This window comes from Lethenteron reissneri, chromosome 39 (genome assembly GCF_015708825.2).
Source record: "Lethenteron reissneri isolate LAM-NWPU_2019-01 chromosome 39, ASM1570882v1, whole genome shotgun sequence".
Taxonomy (NCBI): Eukaryota; Metazoa; Chordata; class Hyperoartia; order Petromyzontiformes; family Petromyzontidae; genus Lethenteron; species Lethenteron reissneri.
In genome coordinates this window covers 10,981,849-11,008,063 of record NC_083817.1, presented here as the reverse complement: position 1 = coordinate 11,008,063, position 26,215 = coordinate 10,981,849, and the positions used below count along the sequence as shown (strand labels likewise).

At 45.0% G+C, this 26,215-nt stretch overlaps 1 protein-coding gene across 1 annotated transcript in view; it reads right to left on the bottom strand.

Annotated features, from left to right (window-relative positions):
• Positions 1 to 4,784: 4,784 nt before the first annotated feature.
• RNF11 (ring finger protein 11) overlaps positions 4,785 to 26,215 on the bottom strand; it is a 38,245-nt gene continuing 16,814 nt past the window's right edge. The window contains exons 2-3 of the mRNA XM_061567808.1: positions 19,430 to 19,605; positions 4,785 to 9,684 (exon numbers count right to left, since the gene is read on the bottom strand). Coding sequence (XP_061423792.1) covers positions 9,513 to 9,684; positions 19,430 to 19,605 — 348 coding nt within the window. The 3' untranslated portion in view covers positions 4,785 to 9,512. The remainder of the gene's footprint in view (positions 9,685 to 19,429; positions 19,606 to 26,215) is intronic.

Sequence of the window (26,215 nt, the reverse complement as noted above, 5' to 3'; positions counted from 1 at the left end):
TCAAACGTAACCAAGGTATACACAAGGGAGATTCAAATGAAAAATTAAATAGCACGGCCACACGAATGCACGTGAGGTGACAGCCAATTTCCAAGTAGCGCATATTTTTGTACACTTAAAATGACGTGGCATTGCAGAATGCATGAACAGTACACGTCAAGCTATTTTATAAATCCACTCCTGGATGTGGGTCGTGGGTATTTGCGCATGTCAGTGCGGATTGCTAAAAGCGGGGGAGCGTTTTTTTATTTCGACAAAGGCCGACTGAGCTATATAGTTCCTTTTCACGTATGACCTGGCCACAAATATGGACATTTATAACAGCCAAATACTCGACACGCATTTTTTTATATATGTGGGAAAAAAACCGGAGGAAAATCTTCCCGACCACGGGGAGAACATGCAAACTCCAAATATACAGGCGTCGGGGTCGGGACCGAACCCATGCCCTCCTGCATGGGTTCTCACCCCTGTGGCGTCCATATATGTTGCAACATTACAGAACAGCAAGCGTTTGCCGAAACTGCCCTCTGCTGTCAACCACGGAGGTCCACAGCCCTCTGGCATAAGTGTTTTGTTTGGTGGTCGCCTATTCCAGTGTAAGGGTCGTGTAAGGACACGTCTGGATTCTGTAAGGGTCACAAAGGCACCACCGTAACTAAATAATTAACGAAAGGCGGCTGAGACACAGCCTGGGCAGGAAAAAGCATTGGGTTGGTGGATGACTTGGGCGTAGGGCTTTGGCGGCAAAGATAAAGGAGGTAAAGGGGAGAGTGAGAGGCGGAGAAAGAGGCCAAGGCGTTGATGGAAAGCAGAAGGGTGGAGGAGATTAGAGCAGTGTTCTTCATCGCAAGGCCCGCGGGCCCCTGGTGGTGGCCTTTTAGTGCGGCCCCCGACAATACAATGCTGCTGTCAAACCCCGAATGGGTTGAAATGTGTGGCGGCCCTCACACTAATGATGTCTTATCAGCGAAAGTGCCCCCCCCCCACCCTCTCTGAAAATTTGTGAAAACACAGCATTACAGGAACCTACTGGAAGGTTCCAGACATATGGAGCAGAGGAAATTTGAAGGGGGTGTGACGCATATCGAGAGGTTTTGGAGAGATGACTTCCTACGGATTGTGTGTGTGGTGAAGCGAGGGACGTGGTAAATAAAGTCCCTACCCTGAAGATCACAAGTAGGATTGTAGTCTTAATTCCTGCTTATTAGCCGAGCTAAGGAGCGCGGTGCATCACGGTTGATTTTTTGTCGCAGGTCATGCATACACATACTGCATAGTAATCGTGAATATCTGACTTCTGGCTGAGATCCAACTACTTGGATCTCAGCCATCAACACCTTTGTCTTTATCGGAATTATCTAACCGAGCCTTGCGGTCCTTGGCATCGGAATATGGAATTGTTCGCCAATAGCTCAGGAAAACCATTTGAGATGAGCGACAGCCAATGCGAGTTACACAGTATACGTTTGTGTAGTATTCGAAAGAAGAGTTAGATACATAGGGATACTTTTACATTATACACGCACACGAATAAAACTTTTTTTGTCATTACTCCGACATTTTTCAGATTGTTTTTCTTTATCAATTATTAAACAGTCGTATACATGTGCATACTTATACAAGTAAAATGCGCTTACGTATATGTATGCGTGTGTGCAGAGATTCAATGTGCAAATACATGTACGGCCTAACTACGCACTGCCGCTTTACTGAAGTACAGTACAATATACGTAGTCAACTACTACACAGGCGTGCACTTGCATTTGCCATCATGTGACGTACCCACGTTCACCCATGTAATTTTTTGGAAGTTTTCTCTATTTCTGACCATTCTTGCTTTCCTCAAACGACCAGGATTTATACCGTGACCTCTCGAATGCCTGTAGCGATGAGTCGCCTGCCTTTCCCCTACAATGCCGTGGTTACGATTCAATTCGAAAATCAATTATTCGTCTTGTTCGATACGTCCCCGTGTCTAATGTGTCCCGTCTCGTTTGTCAAGACCAGGGGGGGGGGGGGGGGTCGGTAACCTTTCAAGGAAGAGCCGTTGCGTTTGTTTTTGACCAAAATAGTTCGAGAGCCCCATTACACGCATACCTACTTGTACACAAACACAGCAGCAGGTATTCAACAGATGACACGCACACACATTCTGACTTAATAAAAATGTGATGGAATAAAATGCGTAGACTTAGTTTTTGTCCCCCTAAGTTATTCTTTAACAATAGTTTGACTGCACGTTTTGTTGCCATCAAGACATCCCAAGGTGACCCATTCTCTGCCATATTCGATCGATTATCTTTACGTGAAATTACGTTGAAGATTAAGGTTTTTTTTAACTGCTGCACTAGAGCCGCAGGTTGCCGAGCCCTGGTAAACACGAAGTCTTTTACAGCCGAATTTTGACTTTAAACTTTCGTGACTGCAGGAATTCATATGTTATGATTCTTTCGGTAAAGTCACGTAGATAGAACCAAATAAAAAGTGATTAAAAATGTCACGACGTTTCGATCGCAACACAGGCGGTCGTCACTAGGAACAGGATGATGACGACCGCTTGTCTTGCGATCGAAACGTCGTGATATTTTTAATCACTTCATTTAGATTTTTTATGATTTTTAAATCCTTTATATTAAGTTCGCTTGCGTGCTTGCTTGCTTACGACCGTGCAAACCTTTCGGTCGTTTTTTAACCCACTTCCCGTGATCCAATCGAGCTGAGATTTTGCACACAGACTCGTTGCGCGAGACAATTAATGTTCGTGAAAATTTTTTCCCAAAATTTTACACTGTTTAGGGAAAACAAATTAAATATTAATTACCAATTGTTTAATACTGCAGACAATCATCTGACCCATAGGTGGCAGCCATCTCAAGCCAGAGGACGAGAGGACTCGAGCCGCCACGCATATAAAGGATTTATAGTGAAAAACTTTGTTTTTACGGGTTTACTTATCTCTATCTACGTGACTTTACCGAAAGACCCATAGAATAATTACAGCCGTTTTGTCAATCCCCTTTTTGCGATGGTGTGCCAGTGCCCTAACTGACCATACTTCACCGCACTGGTCAGTGCGGGATGGGTTGAAGGACGGAGGCCCGAGACTGGTTCAGACATCACAAATATCAGTTTAACACGGAGGCTTTCGCGACCAATATCATACATGATACAGGTTTTGGGTTAGATCGTGTAAATATATGAATGTGTCGTTAAACCCGCCACCACCCGACACAGCCAATTAGTAAGGTTTGTCACGTAAACAGAACTTGCCAATTCGTTACTAGGACAGCACACCAGTGGTGGAGAGCCAAGCCACAACATTTCCAAACTGGCTGTCGCCTGAAGCTAGTTGTAATTAGTGGAAAAACGTACTCAGATTGTAAATGTTGTGGCTTGGCTTCCCAACACACCGGTGTGCTGTACTAGTAACGAACTGGCATGTTCTGTTTACGTGACAAACCTTACTAATTGGCTGTGTCGGGTGGTGGCGGGTTTAACGACACATTCATATATTTACACGATCTAACCAAAAAAACCTGAATTTTGGATCATAAATATCACTCGCCACTGTTAGCCGTGGCAGGGAATCAAACTCAGGTCGCCGGGTTGATAGTGCAATACGCTGACCACTCAGTCATTGCTCTATCTGTTGAGACTTTGAACCCAAACCATAACTCTGCATGAATCAAATATCATTGTGATAGGGTTCAGTGGCGATGAGAGTCAGAATTGTTAGATGCTTAACATCCAGTGATGAGCGTCTTTGCCAATCTATTTGGCCCTGCATATGAGATCACAGGTGTCGTGGTGAAAAATGGTTATGTTGTATATATTTACATAGTGTTTATGCACTGAATATACATCCGTATATGAAAAGCCCTTTTGTCAATCCACTGCTGGATGAAGGCCTCCCCACGCCATGCGGGTCGTGTTACAGCACGTTGGTCAGTACGGTTTGGAGAAGGCAGGGAAGCACAGATGTGGGAATTTAGAAGTGCAGTACTGTACAACAATGGATATTGCTGCACCGCCCCCTGCTGCCCAATACGTAGCCCTGAAAGTTCCCATCACAACCTGTTTTGTGCAATGTGGTCACCCATCATCCAATCACTCTCCAGACTCTACCCTGCTTATCTTCTGAGATTTTACCACATCTGGCGCAATTTGGATCATGTGGTCATAGGCCGCTTATTAAACACACCCACGTATGTGTAATCTCTTGTGTGTACGTACACGACTACATGAAATGTTGGCGACAGGTCGTGTGGTCAATAGTGCAGGACTGGCATGGTCTGCCCCAATACTGGTAGAGGTCCGCCCTAGGTCAAGTTGGCCAGTAAAAACGATTTGTTGGCTGCAGTGGTGGAGGTGGAACATCAGTAATGGAGTTTTTGACTCCTCTAACACACCGTGTGTCAATCTACATTTGAAGCACTCCCCTCCCCCTACCCCCCCCTCTCTCTCTCTCTCCCCCTTGCTCGTCCCCCCTCTCTTACCTATATAGCCTCTTGTTACAGCAGCCCTTTTGCTCACTTCAGCAATTGTTTCTTGCTGTGGTTGTCTCACCTGATGACGGACGCTTGTGTTGCGCCCGAAACGTTGTGATTTTATTTATTTTAAACCTACGTGACTTCACCAAAAGAACCAAAGAGTATGGACACCGTGTCGTGCCGGCCTTAGTAGGTGCTCGTGAACAACAACTGCCTTAACAGACTAAAAAAATCAATCTCACAGGGAGGATCTTTGCTTTTGTATGAAACACCAAAAAAACGCACACAAGCTTGGGGATTGTAAATAGTTTCATTAACGCCCACAGAATCGGGTAAAACTAAGAATGCCTACACACATTTCTATCTTGAGAGCAGGCCCTTTCACATGCCATCTCTGAGCCGTCTCAGTGGGGCCCGCGATCATGGGTTTCACGAAATTAGGTGGGGGGGGGGGGGAAGAAATAAAAGCTCTGTGCTGGTCCACATCATCATCAGCTCAGCAGCGACGTAAACAATTGTGCAAAACGGCGAAATCGCTCGTAAAGGAACTCCACAGAAAAGCGAGTTAAGAGACATGACATTTAAGACAATTTTCCGGTCTCGACGCATCTGCAAAGCACGAACGTATCTTCTACATGTCTGCAATTAAAAGCAATGGTTGTCGATTTGCTCTCAATTTTGTTTGTAGATGCACGCGGCTCCTTCGATTGGGTCTCCAAAAAGTGTAGCCATGTGCTTTTTTCTTTTTGGTTATGGTTAAAATGAGCCAATACCACAGAGTAACAATGTTTTTTTTTGTGTTACTTTCATTGTGTTTAGGCTTGGTTTATACACAGCATTGAAACAAGCGTGGTGCAAATCAAGCAGGGTTAGTGTTGCCTAGCGATGTTCCCGACCTGCACTTTTCTAATAACGATCATTATACAGATGGCAGCCTTCACGCGGTCCACTGTGTTAAATGAGAAATCACGACGCGGCGACCGAACATCGATCATCGATCTCCCGGTCTTGAAAACAACCACACAAGCCCCTCTTCAAAGCCAAAACAACAATGCCAGATCGGCGCTGGGACAAGGATCCTCCAACTGTCTGAGGGACTCTCCCGGACGAAGTAATGTGGTTGTCTGGCTTGAAATTGCCGTTTTTTGCTCTGCATCTACATCAGCCACACGAAAGAAGAGGATTATAAAGTAATAACAATAACGCTCTGAAGTAAACACACAATCAAGTGTTCACAATTGTGCTCTAGAGTTGCAAAGGATAATTAGACGTGACAATAATTCGTGCCATCACATTGTAAAGTTTGCAAACAGATAAATAATTTAACGGGAAGTGCAATCTGCCATGTGCAACGATATGGCATGTTTAAATTCTCATGACCATGATTCTCATCTTCATCAATGTGCTGGAATCAGTCATATGTATCAGCGACCCAGCACACACACTCCATCTCTGACCGATGCTGGATTGATTCTTCAATCCTGGCCTGCATTCTCATTGAGGGGTGTGATTAACTTTGTCCCCCGTAGCGCATTCTTCCAATTTGTAGGCTCGCATGGTGGCACTGGGCGGTGCACGCTGGACTTGGATTTGCAATATCTGTCGCCGTAGTGATTATTTTTGAGGAGACAGATTGGGAGTGAATTTGCGAACCTTAAATTGGAGGCGAGCGTACTGACCATCTAGGCTAATCTGCCAAAAACAGACGCCACATAATTTAAAAGCGAACTCTCACTGTATTGATATGCTTTGTGCAATACCGTGATTAATATCCAAGGTACCAGACAATAGCGGTTTAAATAAATGTTAGCATGATTTTTGGTTGTTTAAAGGATTTTTCGTAATTATGTCACTGGCTTCCAAGCAAGAAGCGCGGTAATCGTCAGCCCATCAGGAAATGCCCTGCAGAGATCAAAGCGTGGCATCACTGTAGCCTCGTGTCAATCTGGCAATTGTGCAGGCGATACACGGTTGCATTGTGCAGGGTAATTGTGACAAAGCATCTTGACATGCCGTTGCAGCGAGCTGCTTTGTAATTGAATGTTATTGTTGGGACATGCAAGTATCGTACTCAATATCCATGATGGTGGTTGTTCAGTAGCCAATGATGACTGCCATGGGGAGGGCGGGGGAAAGAGTCCGTTTTTGGACGTCTCTGGATATGGCTGATGAATATTCATACCAGGACGAGCAACGCGCATTCTGGAATTTTTTTACGCTATGTTAATATCACCAAATGACTTTACAATCACAGCAGCAATCATAGCGACTTAGTATTGGCCAATTTACAGTGCAAAGTATTGCCTAAATTGGGCAATACTTTGAAACTGAGCAGCAGCAGCAGCAAGCTATTGCTGCTTACTCAACGATATCCATTAGCAATGTTACACCTGTGATAACGATATGCATCGTGTATGTGATGTACAACTCAAGATTAGGGTTGTCCGTATTGACCAGCGCTATCGGGGGCATACCCTTCCTTGGAAGACACACAACAGGACCAAGGCCGTAATTGCCTCTGATGTGGATCCTCTTTCTCACCACGATCACATGAAGGTGGTTCCTTAGCTGTGCAGACGAGCGATTCGCTCCTTCCCTATCTACCTATGCATTAATCATTCATCGTGGAAGGAAATTACATTCGCAAAAGAAAATCTCACCTTTACAATATGGTTTCATGTAAGCTTTGGTAGCCTTGCTTGAGACCAAATTGCTACTAGATGGTGAGAAAACATTTGCTTTAAATCGCACATGACAGCCCAGGTTTTAATCACGTGATCTCAGTGGTGGTGACTTGGTACTCTAACTGGGGTATGAAACACAGCATACATCAACGTATCAGTGAAAGTTGTAAGCTACATTTTTTGTGTAACAATCATCACATCCCTAGCATATACAGCTACAGTTATCGCTAATGATTATTTATCGCTCCATAAAACCACTACTAAAAACAAAGTTATAGCACCTATTGCCCACCAGTTTTTCTTACTTAACGTAACATATTTAAAACTACCAGTAGATATATTTATCACAATTCAGCAATATTGATCAAATTTCCAATCACATTTGTTGGTCAGAAATGCAATTGCTTACAAATGTTTGGAGAAGCTTACAATGGAGCATTTGGGACTAAAAAACGAAGCATCCGTGCGAACGTGCGAACACTTTACAGCATGTCACACAAGAACTTTACACGCCCGCAAACACTAACCGTGCTGTGTATAGCTGAGCAGCCCCCCCCCCCACCCCGCCCCCACCATCAGGTTAAAAGCACACAAGCCTCAAACCCCGGTCTTGTCGTCCACAACTCCATCTCCACGCTCGTCCAGAAGAGAACCAGCGCGGTGTACGCACAAAAATATTGGCACGGCACTCGGTCAGTAGGCAACCAAGCACCAAGCGCACGGCCGAATACGAGTACTGTTACACAGGAGGATGGGTGCAGACTCAATAGCCATCAAATGCACCCACAACAAATTATAGAGGGGGAAAAAAAGTGTACATTGAATGCATGATACCGGAGTGCACAATCACACGCTGCCACGATTGCATAAACTCTAAACCCCCGGGAAAGTTTCTTCTCCAATACCAAGTTGTAGGGAGATGTGATGCCTGATTTCGTGGAAGGAAGTTTGAGGGCTGCGGCAAGGTCAGCCAACGTTCTCATCGGCGTTAGCCACTACAGTGTGCCTGCTGCTCACCACCCGCTTCCCTGTTAACGCTCCAGGCACCAAGTGAGACTTTGCAGTCCACATTGGGGTTAAACTCAAAACTGAGCTGGCAGGAACCTGTGAGGATGGGGGGGGGAGGGAGGTGAGAGGGCCTGGTTGAAAATAAATCAAGTGGGAAGTATTTTGTTTTTCCCCAAAGTAACCATATCTTGGAAGGAAAGGATGTTTTAAAATTTTACTTTTACCCAATTATTAAAATGTTCCAAAATTATTTTAAGCGAGTAAGGGCGTAACATCACCGAATCCCTTCAACATCAGCAATGACCAATATACTGCTGTATGAAGGCCTCCCCCAAGCCATCACATAAACTTATTTTACGTTAGATTTGTAAAAAAAAAAACCAGTGATGTCACTTAATTAAAATTACACCGTGATTATTCTTAAAGAGGTGGTGACATCACTGCTCTCAACCCCACCATAACTTGTTTAAAAGTTAACCGACTCTCTTACAGAACAACAGATAATGTTATTATCTTATGGCATCCTGGGTACACTTACAATGCCAAGGGAACAGACCGTCGCAGTAAATAAACCTGACCAGCCCAGCCCAGCCTTGCTCAGGACCAGGAAGAAACACTGCAGGAGATGCAGCACCTGGGGCACAATGCTGCTGGGGCAGGATTAGGGAAAGGATAAACAACAGACGCTCGCTCTCCCCACTTTGACGACGCAACATGGATGGTTTGGGCAGCTTCTGTCACAACTGCACGCGTGCAAAGCCAAATAGGCTTCAGGTGCGAAAGCCGCGGGACATCAAACCCAGCGCAGTAAGAAATTTAGTACCGGGTGCCGATAAACACTACCGAGTCATTCGCGACTAACCGAAACCAAAACATTTCTTTGCCTTGGAGATAATTTATGATGACGAAGTCTGCCAGTGAATTTGATGACAGGCCTAGTTTGTGAAATTTTAATTATTTCAAATCGAATAAAGTTGGCAGCAAGATGCTTGGTGAGCTCCAAGGTTTGAATCTCCATGCGGACCATTTGCGTCAGCCGCTAAATGAGCAGGGACACGTGACAGATGTTACATTGCCAGCTTCGCAAGAGATTGGCCTTTTCACGCAGAGATGGATGTTCTGTGATAATCGGATTATCAATTGTCTCGGAAGTGATCCAATCAGTACGCAATGAATTCTGACACTACTCAATCGACCAATCGCGTAAATTGAGGCAAGCTGCCCAATCCCATCATTGAACCGTTGGTCACAACGTGCCTACTTTGTGAGCGAGTGAGCGAGCGTGCGGGCACATGCGTGTGCGGGCACGTGCGGGCACGCGCGGGCGTCATCCCGTCTCGTAGGTGGAGAGCAGAGCGGCGTCAACGGGCTCCATGCATGAGGGGCAGGTGAAGGAGCGCATGAGCCAGTCGTCGATGCACTCCACGTGGTAGGTGTGCAGGCAGGGCAGGAAGCGCACCGCATCTCCACACACAAACTCCAGCATGCAGATCACGCACCTGCGGGAAAAACGAGAAGCGGAAGAGGGCGTAGCACCATCGACGTCAGCATGCGCGTTCGCCGAAAGGTATTTTGTTTAACGTAAAAATTAAATTTCAACAACCCCACCCTGATAATCCTACATAATACACTAGCATAATATGACTTGGAGACCCCCCCACCGCCTACACATTCCACAAGGAGTGACTAATCCCATATCTGCATTTGTCATCAATATGCTAAATTCATCTGTTGATATGTAAACTCCTTTGTCAAGGCGCTCTCCTCCTCCCACCCAGCTTAAAATACACTGCCAAGCTTAGCGGTGTTCATTACGACGCTGTCTTTCCGACAGCTCTGTTTCTTCACCGGAGGACGGCTGCATGCGTTGTTTATTTTATCATGTCTTATTTTTATTATTTTATTATTTCCCTTCTACGTGGCTTTACCGAAAGAACCAAAAATATATCTACCGCCATCAAAATCCAGTTAATAACGCACGTTACTACCGGGGTAAATAAAAGACTTGTGCAGAGGTGGCACAGTGGCTCGTGGACTGTGCTATGAACTCTGCAACCCGAGTTCTATTCCTGACTGTGGATAACATAAGTGAAATATTATATCGGAACTGTTTTTTCCCCCCTCCTTTACGCCTCCGCTTACCATAGTTTGCTACATACGGTGCGAAAGAAATTCAACATACATAATACACCAACCAGCGATGACCAACTACATAGCAGGGGCAAGCCTTTTTCCAGCAGTAAATTGACAAAGGGATGATATTAGAAGAATAGGGGTTTCCCCTCTTTTCTGGCAACAAAACTGAAACCTTTTTACGAGGAATCATGTCTGCAATAACCACAATACTTGTGGTCAAAATGAAAAAAAAAACACTCTGATAATCTTGATTTGAAGCTTTCGTGACTGCAGGAATCCATACTTTTTGGTTCTTTCGGTAAAGTCACGTGGCGGGAAAGCACGCTTATATTGCGCCTGAAACATCGTGATTTATTTTATTTTATACCTACGTGACTTTACCGAAAGAACCAAAGAGTATACTCTGATAATATATGCATTGTCCTTGAAACTGATTGGTCTACACCAGAGACAGCTTTCTTTTAAGCCTCGTCTCAAACGGTGTTAAACCAGCGGACGACAACTGTACACCTTTTGGCGTCCTGTGGTCGAACACCGTTTGAGACTAGGCTCAAAAGAAAGCTGTCTCTGATGTAGACCAATCAGTTTCAAGGACAATGCATTTATTAGAGTATTTTTTTGTGGTTAATGCAGGACATGGTTCCTCGTAAAAAGGTTTCCGTTTTGTTGCCAGAAAAAAGGAGAAAAAACTATTCTTATATTTTGGTACTGGCAAAAGAGACCTCATGATGTTAAAAGGGATGATATTACTTTGACCCCAATAGATTGATTCTGCCATTCACTGTAGAAGTCAGGGAAGGGGGGGGACAAATGCTAAAATCCCCCCTGCAATCTCATGAATATTTATGAGCACGCTCCTGCTCATGAATACTGAGAGTACCGACGAGAAGTGACATCACTCAGTGGCGTAATGTGTGTGCCACCGCCCATGCACTCAATAATATTTATGCCGCCTTAAATAATAATATGTATGCTGTCTTATTAAGAATTATGCCGAAAAACCATTATCATTGTCATAGGGCTACGGGCCAATGCAGTCGTGTGGATTTTTCTCCGGGTCCTCTGGTTTTTCCCTTCACATTTAGAATCAATGTGCGTTTAGAGTATTTGGCTGCTATACATTTCCACATAAGCCACTTCGTTGAGCTATCATTTGTGAGCAGGTCATTCTGAAAAAGAGCTATATAGCTCAGTGGGCCTTACCTGGTAATATAAAAAGTTTAGTTTTAACACGTAGGCCTTTCGCGAACAATATCTGGCTTGGCTCTCCAACACACCGGTGTGCTGTACTTGTGATGAATTGGCATGTTCTGTTTACGCGACAACCCTTACTATTTATATTCTTTGGGTCTTTCGGTAAAGCCACATTTACACGCAAATTCCATCTCTAGCCCCGCCCACTTACCCTTGGGCTACACCCATCTCAAACCTATATAACATCCTGCTTCAGCAGCTCTCCCACTATATGTTTTCACCTGATGACTGATTGCTTGTGTTGCGATCGAAACGTCATATTATTATTTTATTAGTAGTTTTATATCTACGTGGCTTTACCAAAAGACCCAAAGAATATTAATTCCTGCAGTCACGAAAGCTTTAAGTCAAGATTTAACCCTTACTTGTTGGCTGTGTCGGGTGGTGGCGGGTTTTAACGACAGATTTATATATTTACGCGATGTAACCCAAAAAAACCTCTATTATGAATAAAAAGTTTGGTTTAGTTTAGTGCAGCTTAATCTTTTGTTGTACTGTGCTATACTCCTTCTATATGTGCCCGACCCTTATGAACCCGCACTGGCAGGCATGATCAGTGGGATGTGGGCGAGGCCCTCATCCAGAATTGGAATGACAACAGGGCTGTACGTGGACATAAATGGCATTTGCTTTTTACTTCCTTAAGATTCAATGACAGAGTGCACGCCTTATAAAGAAGGACGAAACGAGCACAAGAAATGTGATATTGGTCCAGCCATTGTGACGAAACTACATATTCTGTGCAAAAAGCAAATACATGAATTCAACGATACACAACTCGTTTGTAGCAGATGCACCAGGAGGCTACTAGTGGGCCGATGGCCTTTAACGGCTGGGGTGCTGTAAGGTGAAATGTTTCCAGAGCAGCTTCACAGTAACACATGCACAGCAACAGCTTGCTCAATCTGTGCACTTCACATTCATTTTGATCGATTCTTAAGGCAGCACAATGATCGGTATGCGCTCTCGGTGCAATCGCCTGCAAAACGACCACCATTCACATTGCCGAGATCAATACCGATGTTCCCGCCATGACACTGCATTCACTTAAGATCCAAGTACATTTAGATCAATCGTTTTCTATTTATAATCATAAAACGAGCAATGACTTAGCTCGTGTACCAGTGGTAGATGGATTGTGGCATCACGGAACCGTGAGGGACGTCGACGGGTTGGGGAGGCCTTCATCCAGTCATGGATGGACCACAACTGATGGTGATGTATAAAACTAACTGTAACACTCACATGGTTAGCGTTAGTGAATGTATATACTATAAACCGAATTGAATGCTACCAAATGAAAAATGCCCTTATGGGTTACAACGAACAAGAGTAATGTACATCCATTCAGGGGACAAGGGAGTGTCCAAAAGTAATGGGTTTCCCAAAATCTCACCCATCAATTTGCCAACTATTGGCTGAACTGTTTGTTGAACTTCTTTCACACCGCACGTAGCCAATAATGTGAAAACCACAAGCCTGTTTTTATTAAAGTCACACTGCCACTTTTAGAACATCTCTCTGACCTGGGAGCGCCACTGACTGAACAATTTCTTGAAACAAATGATTTTCGCCTGCAGCGCCGCGCCCTCACCGGGGATGACATTTATTCGGCACAGTAGCTCCATCGAGCGTGACCGCTTAAAAAATAGCATCTGACAGCATGCGCTCAACAAACACCGTACGCACGCAGGGGGTTTTATTTTGTGGGAAACTTTATTTGCATGTAGCTTTCTCCCATGCGTGGAAATAATGCCCAAAAAAAAGGAATTTACCAAACATTCCAGGAAATAACAAAAAAGAAACCTCCTGAAGAAGTGCAAAAATGTAGTGACGCTTCCTTGCAGACAGATTTCACATTGTTAGCAAAGAGAGGGTCCTGATCCAATGCTTGTTCATTGAAAGACGATCCAAAGTCTTATTTCTCATCCCTCATCGATTCCCTCTCTCCTAGCTCGGGGAAGGTTGACATTGCAATTAGATATCTTGAGGGCAGGAAACGTGGGCTTTGCACATGTGCATTTCAATCAGAAAAGGCCAAGTATTTGTTTGACACAAAGCTGGCACAAATGTAAATCATCTAGTCAGAGCTCAGGGGACGAGCGGTGAATGTGAAGATGACAATTTGGCAAACGTAACAATGTCATGGCACAAGTTGTGAACTCATCCCTTATTAATATAAATGGTGCAGCTTGTACGACCACGGTTAATGTAGTCAAACTTGTATTTGAGTCTGAGTCTTATTGATGACAACCTGTGGATTTTAATGAAGGTTGAAGGCCATGGACCACGAGGGCAATTGCAGGCCAATCGTTTCTAGCAATCATCACTAGCAATACATTAAGCACGAACGACTAGGGCAACTTGGGTGGGCAACAGAATGGAGCAACAGAGTTCTCTCTAGCCAGTTAAGGCAAGCCTTGATTAAAAAAAAGTGGGTTGGCTGAAAAATAATTGGTCTGCAGACTGTAAATTAACCTGTTGATTTGGGATGAGGTAGACTTGGTTTGGGTCACTACTTGATTAGAAATAGGGTAGACCGATTACTAGTCACTATTGATGAGGGATGGGGTAGACCTAGTACATGTTTCCTTTGCTTTATGGGTAGCGCGTGCAGTATACTCACAATGTGGTCCCACGTCTGACCGCATCGCCGTATATGAGTGAACTCAAACCGCATATAGCAATTTTTGGGTAAAAATAGGTTAGCCATATATACGCAAAATCACAAAAACCGAACCTGTATAAAGTGAAGGAACCTGTACTAGTCACTAGTTGACTAGGGACGGGGTAGGCTTAGTACCAGTTACTAGTTAGACAATGTTAAACTGGTCATTAAGTAATTCCGTATGCAGTCGATCTTTTCCAGTCAATTAGCCAGTCACTCAGTCAATACAATAGATCACCAGAAAAGCAATCCGATCAGAAGACTTTTCTTTCATACATCCAGATCGCATTCATCCTGTAATTGGAAGCCACAAGCTTTTCATGTGAAGAAAGCGTGACATCATCTGGCAGTCATGTGTGCTATCTCCAATCTGATTGGAAGCTACCGTCCCGATTGCCCACGAGGGGGCAGCTTTAACCGGAATTATTCTTATTTGGGACAATGAGATGTTTACACTAGGAAATGCTGCAGAAACCAATGCCGATAAAAATTGCCAGGAATTATTGCCCTGAAATTACCATCGTGAATCGTGGCATTTAGTCTGTGGATTGTATGCAGTCATTCTCATAGTCCAATTGACACAAGCAGTCACACATTTAGTCAAACACTCTTAGTTATTACATTTCGGTGGAGAGGGGTGCCCATTCCTCAACCCCCCACCCCCCTTAATAGTATTAGTTCAGCCAAGCAGTTGCCGTGGCCAGATGTTAGCTTCCTTGCCTAATCTGCAGGAGGTCGTGGGTTCGACCCCGACCCTGATCCCTGTAAATTTGGAGTTTGTATGTTCTCTCCGTGGTCGTGTGAATTTTTCTCCAGGCCGTCCGGTTTTTCCCTCCACATTTAGATTCCACGTGCGTTTGGTTGCTATAAATTTGCACATGATAAGCCACTTCGTTGAGCTATCAAAAAGAACGATATAGCTTATTGGGCCTTTACCTGGTAAAAAAAAAGTTCAATAGTTTAGTTGAGGTAAATCTTATTACACACAATCAATTACCATGTATATCACTGCAGTCTCAAGTAACGTTACTAAATTATCTCAGTCTTCATCTTCACTGACTCCTCATGATTTTCGTTTGATCGTCGGTCACACCTTGGTGGTCATCGTCACGCTCAACGATTTTCATACACTTACACAGTGATCATCGATTAAAATACGAAACGCTTATATAGTTGAAACAAAAAACATTTTCATCGCTAATTTCGTGAAGAAAATTAACACCGCAGGGCAACAGGAGGCACCTGGCACTGCACCACAAACAGGAAGCCACGGCTTGACAAATGTGCGTGCGCATGCATACTGGCCGCGCATGTGTGTGCCGGGTAGATTATACAGGAAGGCAGCGGGCCGATCTAGTTTATGAGTTTTTTTTTAGCACAATGGTCAAGGTGGCGGCAGATGGGCCATGCTGGGCTAGCTGGCAGATAAGCCCGTGAATGCCCCACGCGGGCGTCCCACCTGTTTTATGAACTGGCATTATGTGCTCGGGCAACTGTGAATGACCGAGCAAAGCCTTTATAACTGTACATCAGATTAACGTTTGGTTCTGTGTTGGGTGCTGGTCACAACCCGTCCCTTGCACAATGTTGAAAATGACGAATGACGCTAAGCTAACTCAGCATGAAATGGAAATTTGCTTTTGCGAGATGATAATCAGCACTGGAGAGATAAAGGTGTTCATGCATGCGAGGTCTTGGTCACATCACTGTCGTGAGAGCCGTCGTCGACCTTAATAGGTGCTCGCGAGCATTTGCCCCGCGGTCTGACAGGGGATCTTTGTTTTTTCAGGATCGTGTGTATTTGTACGCGTGTGCTCGCGCATGCATGCAAAAAGGAAGCATTTGCAGCTTTGTGGGCTAAGCTGCACTGTACAGTACCAGGCACCAGATGGAAAGTCGGTTCCTTTTAGCATCACCATTATCGCAAACATCGTTACCATCGCTGTCCTTATCATTACGTGGCATGTTATCGCACCTCTGTGTCAATGCATGGCAGCCAAGGAGTCGGGCATCGCAGCTGAGAATGTCAATGCATCAGCCCGCACAAGCCATGGCGCACGTGCAAATGGGTACATGTTAATAATGTTGTGGCTCATAACTCATCGTGCAGTGTAGCAAATTCTGGACTTTAATGCTCCCACATCTATGCTCCCCACCTTCACCAACCCACACTGACCAGCATTGTGAAGTATGGTCCAATAACCCCCCAAGACATGCACAGCGTGTGGAGGCCCTCATTGATCAGGAGATTGAAAAAGAGCTCCAATTCATAACATACACTGGACACGGGGGAACGGTGATATGAAACACCGCAATCCAAGTTTTAATCCTGGCCATAGCTAACATTGCTGGCAAGTGATATTTGAACTGCTCCTAGCACCCGCCCCCATTCACTGACCTTTGCTGACCAGCGTGGAGAAGTGTGGTAAAACAACACATGATTGCAATGTGGGTCTTATGTATATTAAAATTAAATAGGTTTTACTCATTGAAAAAATTCAGCTAGGAAACTTGGGTTTCCTTGCTGGGGAGAAGTAATTTTCGGAAACGTAGGTTTCCTCTTGTAGAGTGGTTTCGCTGTGATAAGAACACCCCACCCACCAACAGCCCAACAGCCATCCAGGGTCGATAAAATTAGGACCACTTTGCAATATGTCAAAAGTGCTTTTGCTATGGATCAAGTGGCACTAGCCATAGAACCAAAAAATTCCTGAATTGTCTCAAGATCTCCTACAATGTGTATCAGCACCACGCCAGTCACTTGAGCAGGAATATGCTCAAGTGACTTGGGCTGGGGCAAGGCTTATGCGGCGAAGTAATTTTCGTAGTCATTTGTCATTGTATTACTGAAACAAATTCGACTGGCTTTGGAGGAGAAATGGAAGGGCAACGGACGATGTCTAGGGGCGGGAGAAGAGAAGTAACCGGGATTCGGCTGGAGTGAACGAAGAGAGTGGAGACTTGCCAGCGAGAGAGAGAGAGAGAGGTGCTGGTGGTGTCAGACAGAGTGAAAGGGTGCCGGGGATGTGCTGCAGGGAGTGGTGGCTGTGCAGGGTGTGGGTGCACTTAACACCCTTGCATAAAAATACCCGAGCACTTGCGTAGAGAAAAAAGTGGTACCGAGACTATCTTTAAGGGGTACATTTAAACACATACTTGTCCAACAAGGAATTCCCCGAGACGTTTGTGTGTATAAAACGCATCCAGGCCGTGTCTGTGCAAGGTGTTGTATCCACGACGGTGGTGATGGTGTGCTCAAAAAATTAAAATAAATGCTTTATTCTTCAACGGGGCTGTCCTGAATACAGTGCTCTGATAATTACAGTAAGTATCTGAGGGCAGATTATTCGGGTAATGTATTAACTGTGCTCGCAAAAAACACCATGGAATATCTTTTTACATCTTAATTTACGTGTGTTTTGTATTATCTCTGTTTTTGTGTTATCCGGGCCATATCTCCCCTATCATTACACGAGACAATTGGGTGTCGACTGAAAATATTAAGCGCCTTTGGTTTACTTTTCTTCTTACAATTAGATTCCAACTGTTCTATCAATGTCATAACACAAGGGCAATTGTCATTGGGAAACCTTACAGTGAGCAATGCGATGTCGCGTCACATTGGCCAAACGGACGATGGAAGCTGACATCAAAAAACGACTTCTAAAGACAATTGCTGCTTATCAACACTGCGTGGCACAGTAGTATATCCCTCGCATGGCACTTGGACCTATATTTTTGGTTTTAGAGATGTAAATTTTGACCTAAAACTTTCGTGACTGCAGGAATTTATATTCTTTGGTTCTTTCGGTAAAGTGACGTAGATTGAAAATTAAATATATAAAATAATATATTGACAGACACAATTTCAACCAGAAGACGGTTATAAACTTAGCATTTTGTTTGCATTTGACTGCAAGTATTGTGGTTAATGCACACATGAATCCTTGCAAAAAGGTTTCAGTTTTGTTGCCAAAAAAAATGGGAAAACCCCTATTATATTTTGGTACTGGCAAAGGAGGTCTAATGATGTAGATGCTCACTCCGAACCCTCATTACTTTGATAGTGCATTGTCTTTGAGCTGTACGCCCTTTGGCGTCCTCTGGTCGAGCACCAATTGGGTCGAGGCTCAAAAGAAAGCCGTCCCTTGGTGTGGACCAATCAGTTTCAAGGACAATGCATATATTATCATAGTGAGTTTTTTGTTTGCATTTGACTGCAAGTATTGTGGTTAATGCAGACATGAATCCTTGTAAAAAGGTTTCAGTTTTGTTGCCAGAAAAAAAGGGGAAAAACCCTATTATTATACTCTGTATCAGTTTAACACGTAGGCTTTCGCGACCATATAAACGTTGTGGCTTGGCTCTCCAACACACCGGTGTGCCGTACTAGTGACGAATTGGCATGTTCAATTTACGTGACAACCCTTACTAGTTGGATGGTGGCGGGTTTTAAGGACACATTTATATATTTACACGATCTAACCCAAAAACATTTTTATGGATTACTCTATGTGCGGAGTGGCTCGGAAGTGCTGTCACTTGAAGTGAAATGGTGGCGAGATGTTAGCTACATCGCCTGGAAAACAGGAGGTCGTGGGTCTATTCTGACCCTGATGCCTGTATATTTGGAATTTGCTTGTTCTCCCCACTGTTGTGTGGATTTTTCTCTGGGTCCTCCGGTTTTTCCCTCCACATTTAGATTCCACATTCGTTTAAGAGTATTTGACTGCTATAAATTTCCACATGATGAGCCACTTCGTTGAGCTACCATTTGTGGCCAGGGCGCTTCTGAAAAAGAGCTACGTAGCTCAGTGGGCCTTACCTGGTGAAAATAACAAAAAATCTGTTTAGTTGATCTCACAGGTAGTCTGCAATATATGCATCTGCAGGTCATCGTCTAATTTACAGGATTGCTCCGCTCTGTGAAAGATTTTCATGGACTGACTCTTGACAAGAGGCTGATGCCACAATCGGGAGACAATCGTGAGAAACTATAAAGACATTTCTTGTATGTATGTTGAACTTCTTTCACACCGTACATAGCTAACCGCGTGAATCAGAGGTGCGGGATCGAGCGAAGGAGCATAACAAAGAGGCCACCCCCCCCATGTTGCACGTCGTCCGACGGAGCGGCACGGTGAAGCCGTGGTGTGAGGGGGACGAGCGAGCGGGCGTCCACTCACTCGCGGCCGCGTTTCTCGGCGGTGGCGGGGTCGCGTGCCGGCTCGTAGACTCCACGCGGCAGGTGTTGGATGAGGCCCAGATGCTGCGCGATGCGGATCTGCTCCTCCTCCGTGAGCTGCGTGGCCAGCCGCGTCTGCGTGGGCGTCAGGTGGTAAACGGGCACTCCCGCCTCCTCCTGCCACGAAGTTCAAGGGAAAAGTGTCGAGTGAGTGGGAGGGGGGGGATGGTGGGGATGGCGGCGGCAGGCATAGACGTGGATCAGGTCCACGTGTTCATTCCAATTTCTCGCAATGTGCAAATGCAAAGGTTTGTTTATGCCGATCCAAAAAGCTGGCAAACTGGTCTAAACTATGAAACTAAACTACTTTTTATTTTACCAGGGAAGGCCCACTGAGCTATATCGCTCTTTTTCAGAAGCCATCTGGCCACAAATGATTGCTCAATGACGTGGCTTAGGTAGAAATGTATAGCAGTCAAATACTCTAAACGCATGTTTCTAAATGTGGAGGGAAAAATCAAAGGACCTGGAGAAAAATCCACACGACCACGGGGAGAACATGCAAACTCCAAATATACAGGCGTCAAGGTTGGAATCGAACCCACGACCTCCTGTATACCAGGCAAGGGAGTTAACATCTCACCACCACCCATTATGTATATATTTATATTGAACTTTTCGCACCGTACGTAGCCAACCATGCTAATCGGAGATGCGGGGGAAGAACAAGATAAAAATCTGTTCTAAAGAAATGTTTTTTAATAAAACGTATTAATAGCACCACCATTATCTTTGGTGGATTCTTCAACAAATTGTTTCCAGTGAGGCACGCAATAAAACTAGTGTGCGCTGGTGGGCATTGGTATGTCGCATAAACGTGTTTACATCATAGTATCACATGGAAAAATATTACGACATCAATGGCCTTGTACAATAGTAACGATTGTACATGTGTAGCTCTTGTCTATAGCTGTCAGTCTCTCTTTTATCTTACCCTAATCTGTAACTGTTGATGTCACAGGGCGGTCCATAACGTTGTCGGTCACTCCAAGAGCATTCGCTGGCCACATGTGGTCTACGAGCCGCCAGTTAAAACAATCTCGTATAAATGGCTACATAAAGTAGGTGTGCATGCTTACATCCACCCGCATGCATCCCAATAAACATACGCTCATTGTGCTGATCAGTCACAATGCTATTTAGGAATTCTGTGGTTTTGTAAATGGTCTTCCTACAGACAGACAGACAGGCGTGATATCTCCCAGGCATCGCAATAGGTGGCCAAGTGGGTTCCAAAATTATGTAAACATAATTATAAATGATGCATAATACACATAACCAAGTAGAAATAATCGTGACCACAGGGATCCATACTCCTTGGTTCTTTCGGTAAAGTCACGTAGGTATAAAATAAAATAAATCACGACGTTTTGGGCGCAACACAAGCGTTCGTCATCAGGTGGGACAACCTTGCTGTGGTTGTCCCACCTGATGCAAGTAGAAATAGTCAAAGGGCCTTTGGCGAGTGACATAAAACATGTTTGCGAAAGCCTCCTGAACGTTACATCGAGTTAGATGGGAAACGAAAGAGGATTGTCATTTCAGATATTTTACGCAACAGGAATAATGTTCCTTTTCACGAGAATTGATCATGAATGTTCCTCTGTGAGATATTTTTTGGTGCAAAGACGTCAACATTTCCATCACCAACAATGGGGCAAATTGTCAGTGATTTGTATCAGTTCACTCATCAAGATTATTAATCTAGGCCAGTGTCTGGCTGCTTAAAATAAGCAATGCGGAAGTGGTCATCTGGGCGAGTGGTGGAAATTCCCCATTCCCATTGTGATAGTCAGCATGTTGCGAGGAAAAACTCTGCTATCTTCCTAAAAAGTGTTATGTATTTTATCGACCCCGGCGGGAAGATCGCTGTTCTTCCCCAACCAATTTGCGACTTTCCGATTGTGATTGAACATCACCACCATTTAAAGTAAACTGGACATTTCCAATACACATCGGAGCCAATATAACACCACGAACAACTCAGCTCACAAAACTTGGTACATTCTTCTGAGTATTCTGCCTAAGGACAGGTTCTCAGCTCACATTTTCTCCATTATATCCAATCTTGCACCCTACTCTTTTGTCATTATCCTTTAGTTATTTATATTGTCGTGTAGTTCTACCCTTTTCTTCCTCTTTGCTTTTCACCTTTTATGTTTACTTCCGAAGCTTCACGCAGCAAACCTTCCCCCCTGGAAATATTCTTAATCCGGGAATACTCTGCACCATTCCAGTGGTCCTATATGGTAGACCTGTACATGCAGTGGCATGTGTATGCTCCAAAATACGCAAACTGATCCAATTATGTAATTAGATGTTACACGTCTGGTGTCTAAGGTCATGCAGAAGCCTGTGAAATGCATAAACATCATTCCGGGTCTCCTGAACCCAGGGCTGCACATCAGTGTGAGGGCCGATCATCAATCTACTCAGGATCACATGACAGTATTCTCAGTGCTGTTGGGGCATTCTACCTCACCAAGCTGGTTAGTGCGGGTTGATGAAGGGATTGTGAACAGGTCCAGTTTAGATATAAATCACCACCTCGTGTCAGCTGTGGCCAGAAATGGAACGCAGGTCGCCGGGGTTCATAATTCAGCGCGCTAACCACCGCACAACCACTTCTCCAATAACCATTACAAAGAGCAATGAAGAAAATAAGAACATTAAAAAGCAATTAAATGCTTTTCTAAACAAAGCATTCAAATAATAATAAAAATAATCTTATTTAAAAAAAAAGTTTCCTTAGACTATAATCGCAGGTAATGTAGCTGAGAGAGACGTCCAGCCAACAAAAGACTGCAATTTAATATCCTAGGTGGGGGTAAGCACAGCTAATCATCCCTGGATTAACATGAGAATTACTTTATTGGAAGCCAAGGGCGACTGAGGCTGCATATAGACTGGGCCGCCGCCACCACCACCACCACAGATGTAAGATTTATACTCCAGGCTCAGGATCACCAATGGAGATAAACACAAAGGCCATTGCACGTATTAGAAGCGTGACACTCCGGCGTGTGAATTTTATGATGAGGCTTATCATACACACTAAGAGTGGCAGACATGGAGTGAAGATCCACGTCGGGTTGAAGAAGCCTGTAGCCAAGCGGTCCGGGACCCAGCTCGTGGTCCGGACCCGGATAGCGGGACCGTGTCTAGTTCTGCCGTAGCGTGGTTAGATGGGCGTTCAACACCCGAGTGTAGGTTATGTTATGTTGTGTTGAGTTTATGTAATAGTGTTGCTCCCAAGACAACGTCTGCGACTTAGTTGGACTCAATATATATAATAAACATTCCTATTGTTTCAATACAGCATCGTAGTGGCATTTAGATGCCATATAAATACGAATTGTAATTACAATTTAGAGAGGGGCCACTATCAGCAACTAAAGGAGGAGACAAGTGGTGGCTGGCGCAGCAATCAGTGCTTTGTGCTCTGAACCTGGCGACCTGAGTTGTATTCCCAGCCATGGCTAACATCAGTGCTAATAAAGCATCTGAATCAGTCCCGCTCCTCCCAATCCCCTTAAATCCACAACAATAACCACGGCGAGGTATGGTCAAACAATCCCCATCACCAATATGGTGAGGGGGAGGCCTTCTTCCAGCAGTGGATTGACTAAGGTCTAAACACAAACAGCATCAGCACCCTCCTGCCCTCACTATGCTCGTGACTAAGAAAAAAAATCTGGACACATCAAAATCTTTATTCATTCTGGAGAAATCCATGGGCTATAAAGCAATTTTTCACAGATGTCCAGCAACAGTGTAGCGGGTCCTACTGAGTCGCAGATGTTGTTCCTTTTAGAGGCAACACTTTTATTTGTAACACCGTAACACCGCAACACAAAGGGGTAACTGTCACTTTGCCAGACGACAGCGAGTTACTACTACGAAGGGTCGATCCCTCACCCGTGTGTCCAACCACGTGGTTGCCTCGTAAGACGGAGAGCTTCAGCTTGAGACGTTGAGCTTCCCGCTTGTAGAATGCAGCGACCCCGGTTCCTCTCAGGGACCCGCCTTATATTCCTCTCCGGTCGGGGCCGCTACACCCTCGGCCCCGCCCGCCTTCCCGAACATTCTCGTTCCCTCTCAATCGTTCTCAAGAGCTCTCTCCGGACACGTGATCACCCCCTAGTCCCCCCACCTGGGGCCTCCTGTATGGACATTCGTGACCACGTGTCTACGGGGTCAACCAGAGCGCCATGGCACGGGGCAACCCTGCCCCTGGGCTGACACTCACCCCCTCGCCCTCGGGGGAGCCCCCACCACACGCCGTGCGTGGTGCCCGCACTATCCCAGTGCTCGCCAAGCCCCGCTAGGGCTGGTATTACACACAGCCACCCACACGGTGCTGACCACGATGTAGGAACATCGAACGGCACGACCCTTCTGGGCCGACACCATACAGTGACATCCCTGATGTCACTACAATAGCATATTTGCATGCTGAACATTCAGCACAACTATTAATATTAAAACAACAATACACCGTGCCCTCGTGACAACCGGGTTACTACGTCACACCAAGCACGAATATGCAGGTTTTTAACGCCCAGGTCACATCAAACGCACAACACCGGCCACCGTCTGCAAAATCAATAGTTTCCTACGTATATCGAGATTCTTACTGCCGATCGCTGGTCGGCAGAATACACTTTGAAAGCCATGCTTCGATGACATTGCCAGCACTTTTGCCTTTGGCCAAGGTTGCAGACTTTCTGCAACTCCACATGACTCAGGCGAACGCTGTGTCATTGTAAAGCAACACAGCGTGAAGCCAAGCTGACGTTTTGAAAATTCGATAAGCGTTTTTTTACGTGTCTTCAAACTTGGAAACCAGGTTTTAAGCCACGTTATGGGTGCATGGAAATCTAAACTGAAGCATTTTGAGTAGACAAATTAAATAATCTTAGCTATATAAGTATTTTTTGTCTGTCCATCTGTCTATGTACGTAATTTGGGAAGGATTTAACTCGCAAACTGTGGGGTTAACGTTTAAAACAAGTACCCAAATACCACGCGATAAGCCCTGTGGTGAGCCAGCGCTATTCGTATTTCACATCCATCAACTTTAAAGCAGATAAATTAACTATTTATTACTATTAATTATTATATTACTATGCTGAGCGTGCGCCAAAGCACACATCTGCGCATGCGCAAGAAAGCTGAGTCGTGGTTGCCCCTAGCAACGCACACACGCGATCGTTGGGGGTAGGGGGGAATTCTCATTCGCGTTAAAAATGTAGAAAAAATACACACAAAGCTGAGGTAAATTCTTCAAAGTGTGATGTCCCCCCCCCCCACCCCAATGTGTGCACTTACTACGATAGGGTCGGTAGATACTACTTTAAAGTTTGTAGTTACTGCTATTGTAGAGTGGGCGGTTGGGGGGGGCGGTGTAGCAGCCCAGCCCCAGCCTGCCAAGGTACCACCTCGGCTGGCTGGGCAATCTAGGCGAGGCCGGGGGCTCTGCACGGGACTAGGCTTCACCACTACACTCTGTGAAGTTAGTACTATTGTAATGACATAAATGGGCTGTTCTATGGCGACAGTGGGTGTATTATACACAAGGGCTCACTTGAGGGCAGATTCCGGATGTCACGGAGGTTGAGTCAGCACATGACAGTCTGGGTGAACCCGCGAGAGCACGTGACCAGATGAGGGGGCACGGGGGCCCCCAGAAGGGGGTGAGCGGGCCACGTGATGTGGACCCACACTCTTCGCGAAGGATCGATAAGGGGGCGTGACCAGAGACGGAGCCCAGTCACGCCACAGGAAATATAAGCCGAGCCCGAGAGGAAGCGCGGCTGTTCAACCCGAGAAAAAGTCGTCTTCTCCGATCTTCGCTCTTCAGTCTTCGTACGCAACGACACGACGACCTGTCGGCTGTTTTGGTTCAACCATAGAGGGAATCCGTTCAAGTGGTTAGGTGGTTAGGAACGGTGGCCACCACCATACGTAGTTAACCTGTATGTACATAGTCGCTCGGAATATACATAATTAACCTTGGAACGTTGAATAGTGTTGGTTGCGTTAGAGAATAAAATGTGTTGCCTCCCAGTCTTGGTGTGCGCCTGATTAGAACCCACGACACTATTATAGAGTTGATATATACTATTATAGAGTCGGTATATACGACTATAGAGTGGGTAAATACTACTGTAGAGTTTGTAGTTACTGCTACTGTAGAGCAGGCGGTGGGGCGGTATCGCAGCCCAGCCCAAGCCTGCCAAGGTGCCATCTCGGCCAGATGGGCAATCTAGGCAAGGCTGCGGGCTCTGCACGGGACTAGGCCTCACCACGAGACTGTTAAGTTAGTAGTTACCTGCTATAGTCGTTAGATAATATTATAGAGTCGGTAGATGCTACTACAGAGTCGGTAGATACTACTGTAAAGTCAGGAGATACTCCTGTAGAGTCGGCAGATACTACTGACGAGTCGGTAGATACTACTGTACAGTCAGTAGATACTACTGTAAAGTTGGGAGATGCAACTGTAAAGTCGGTAGATACTACTGTAGAGTCAGTAGTTACTACTATAGTCGGTAGATACTGCTATAATCAGCAGACACTGCTTTCGAGTCTGCAGATACTGCTATAAAGTCAGCAGATACTGCTATAGAGTTAGTTACTACTATAGTCAATGGATACTACTATAGTCAGTAAATACTACTACATCGTCAGTAGATACTACTACAGTCAGTATATACTGCTGTAG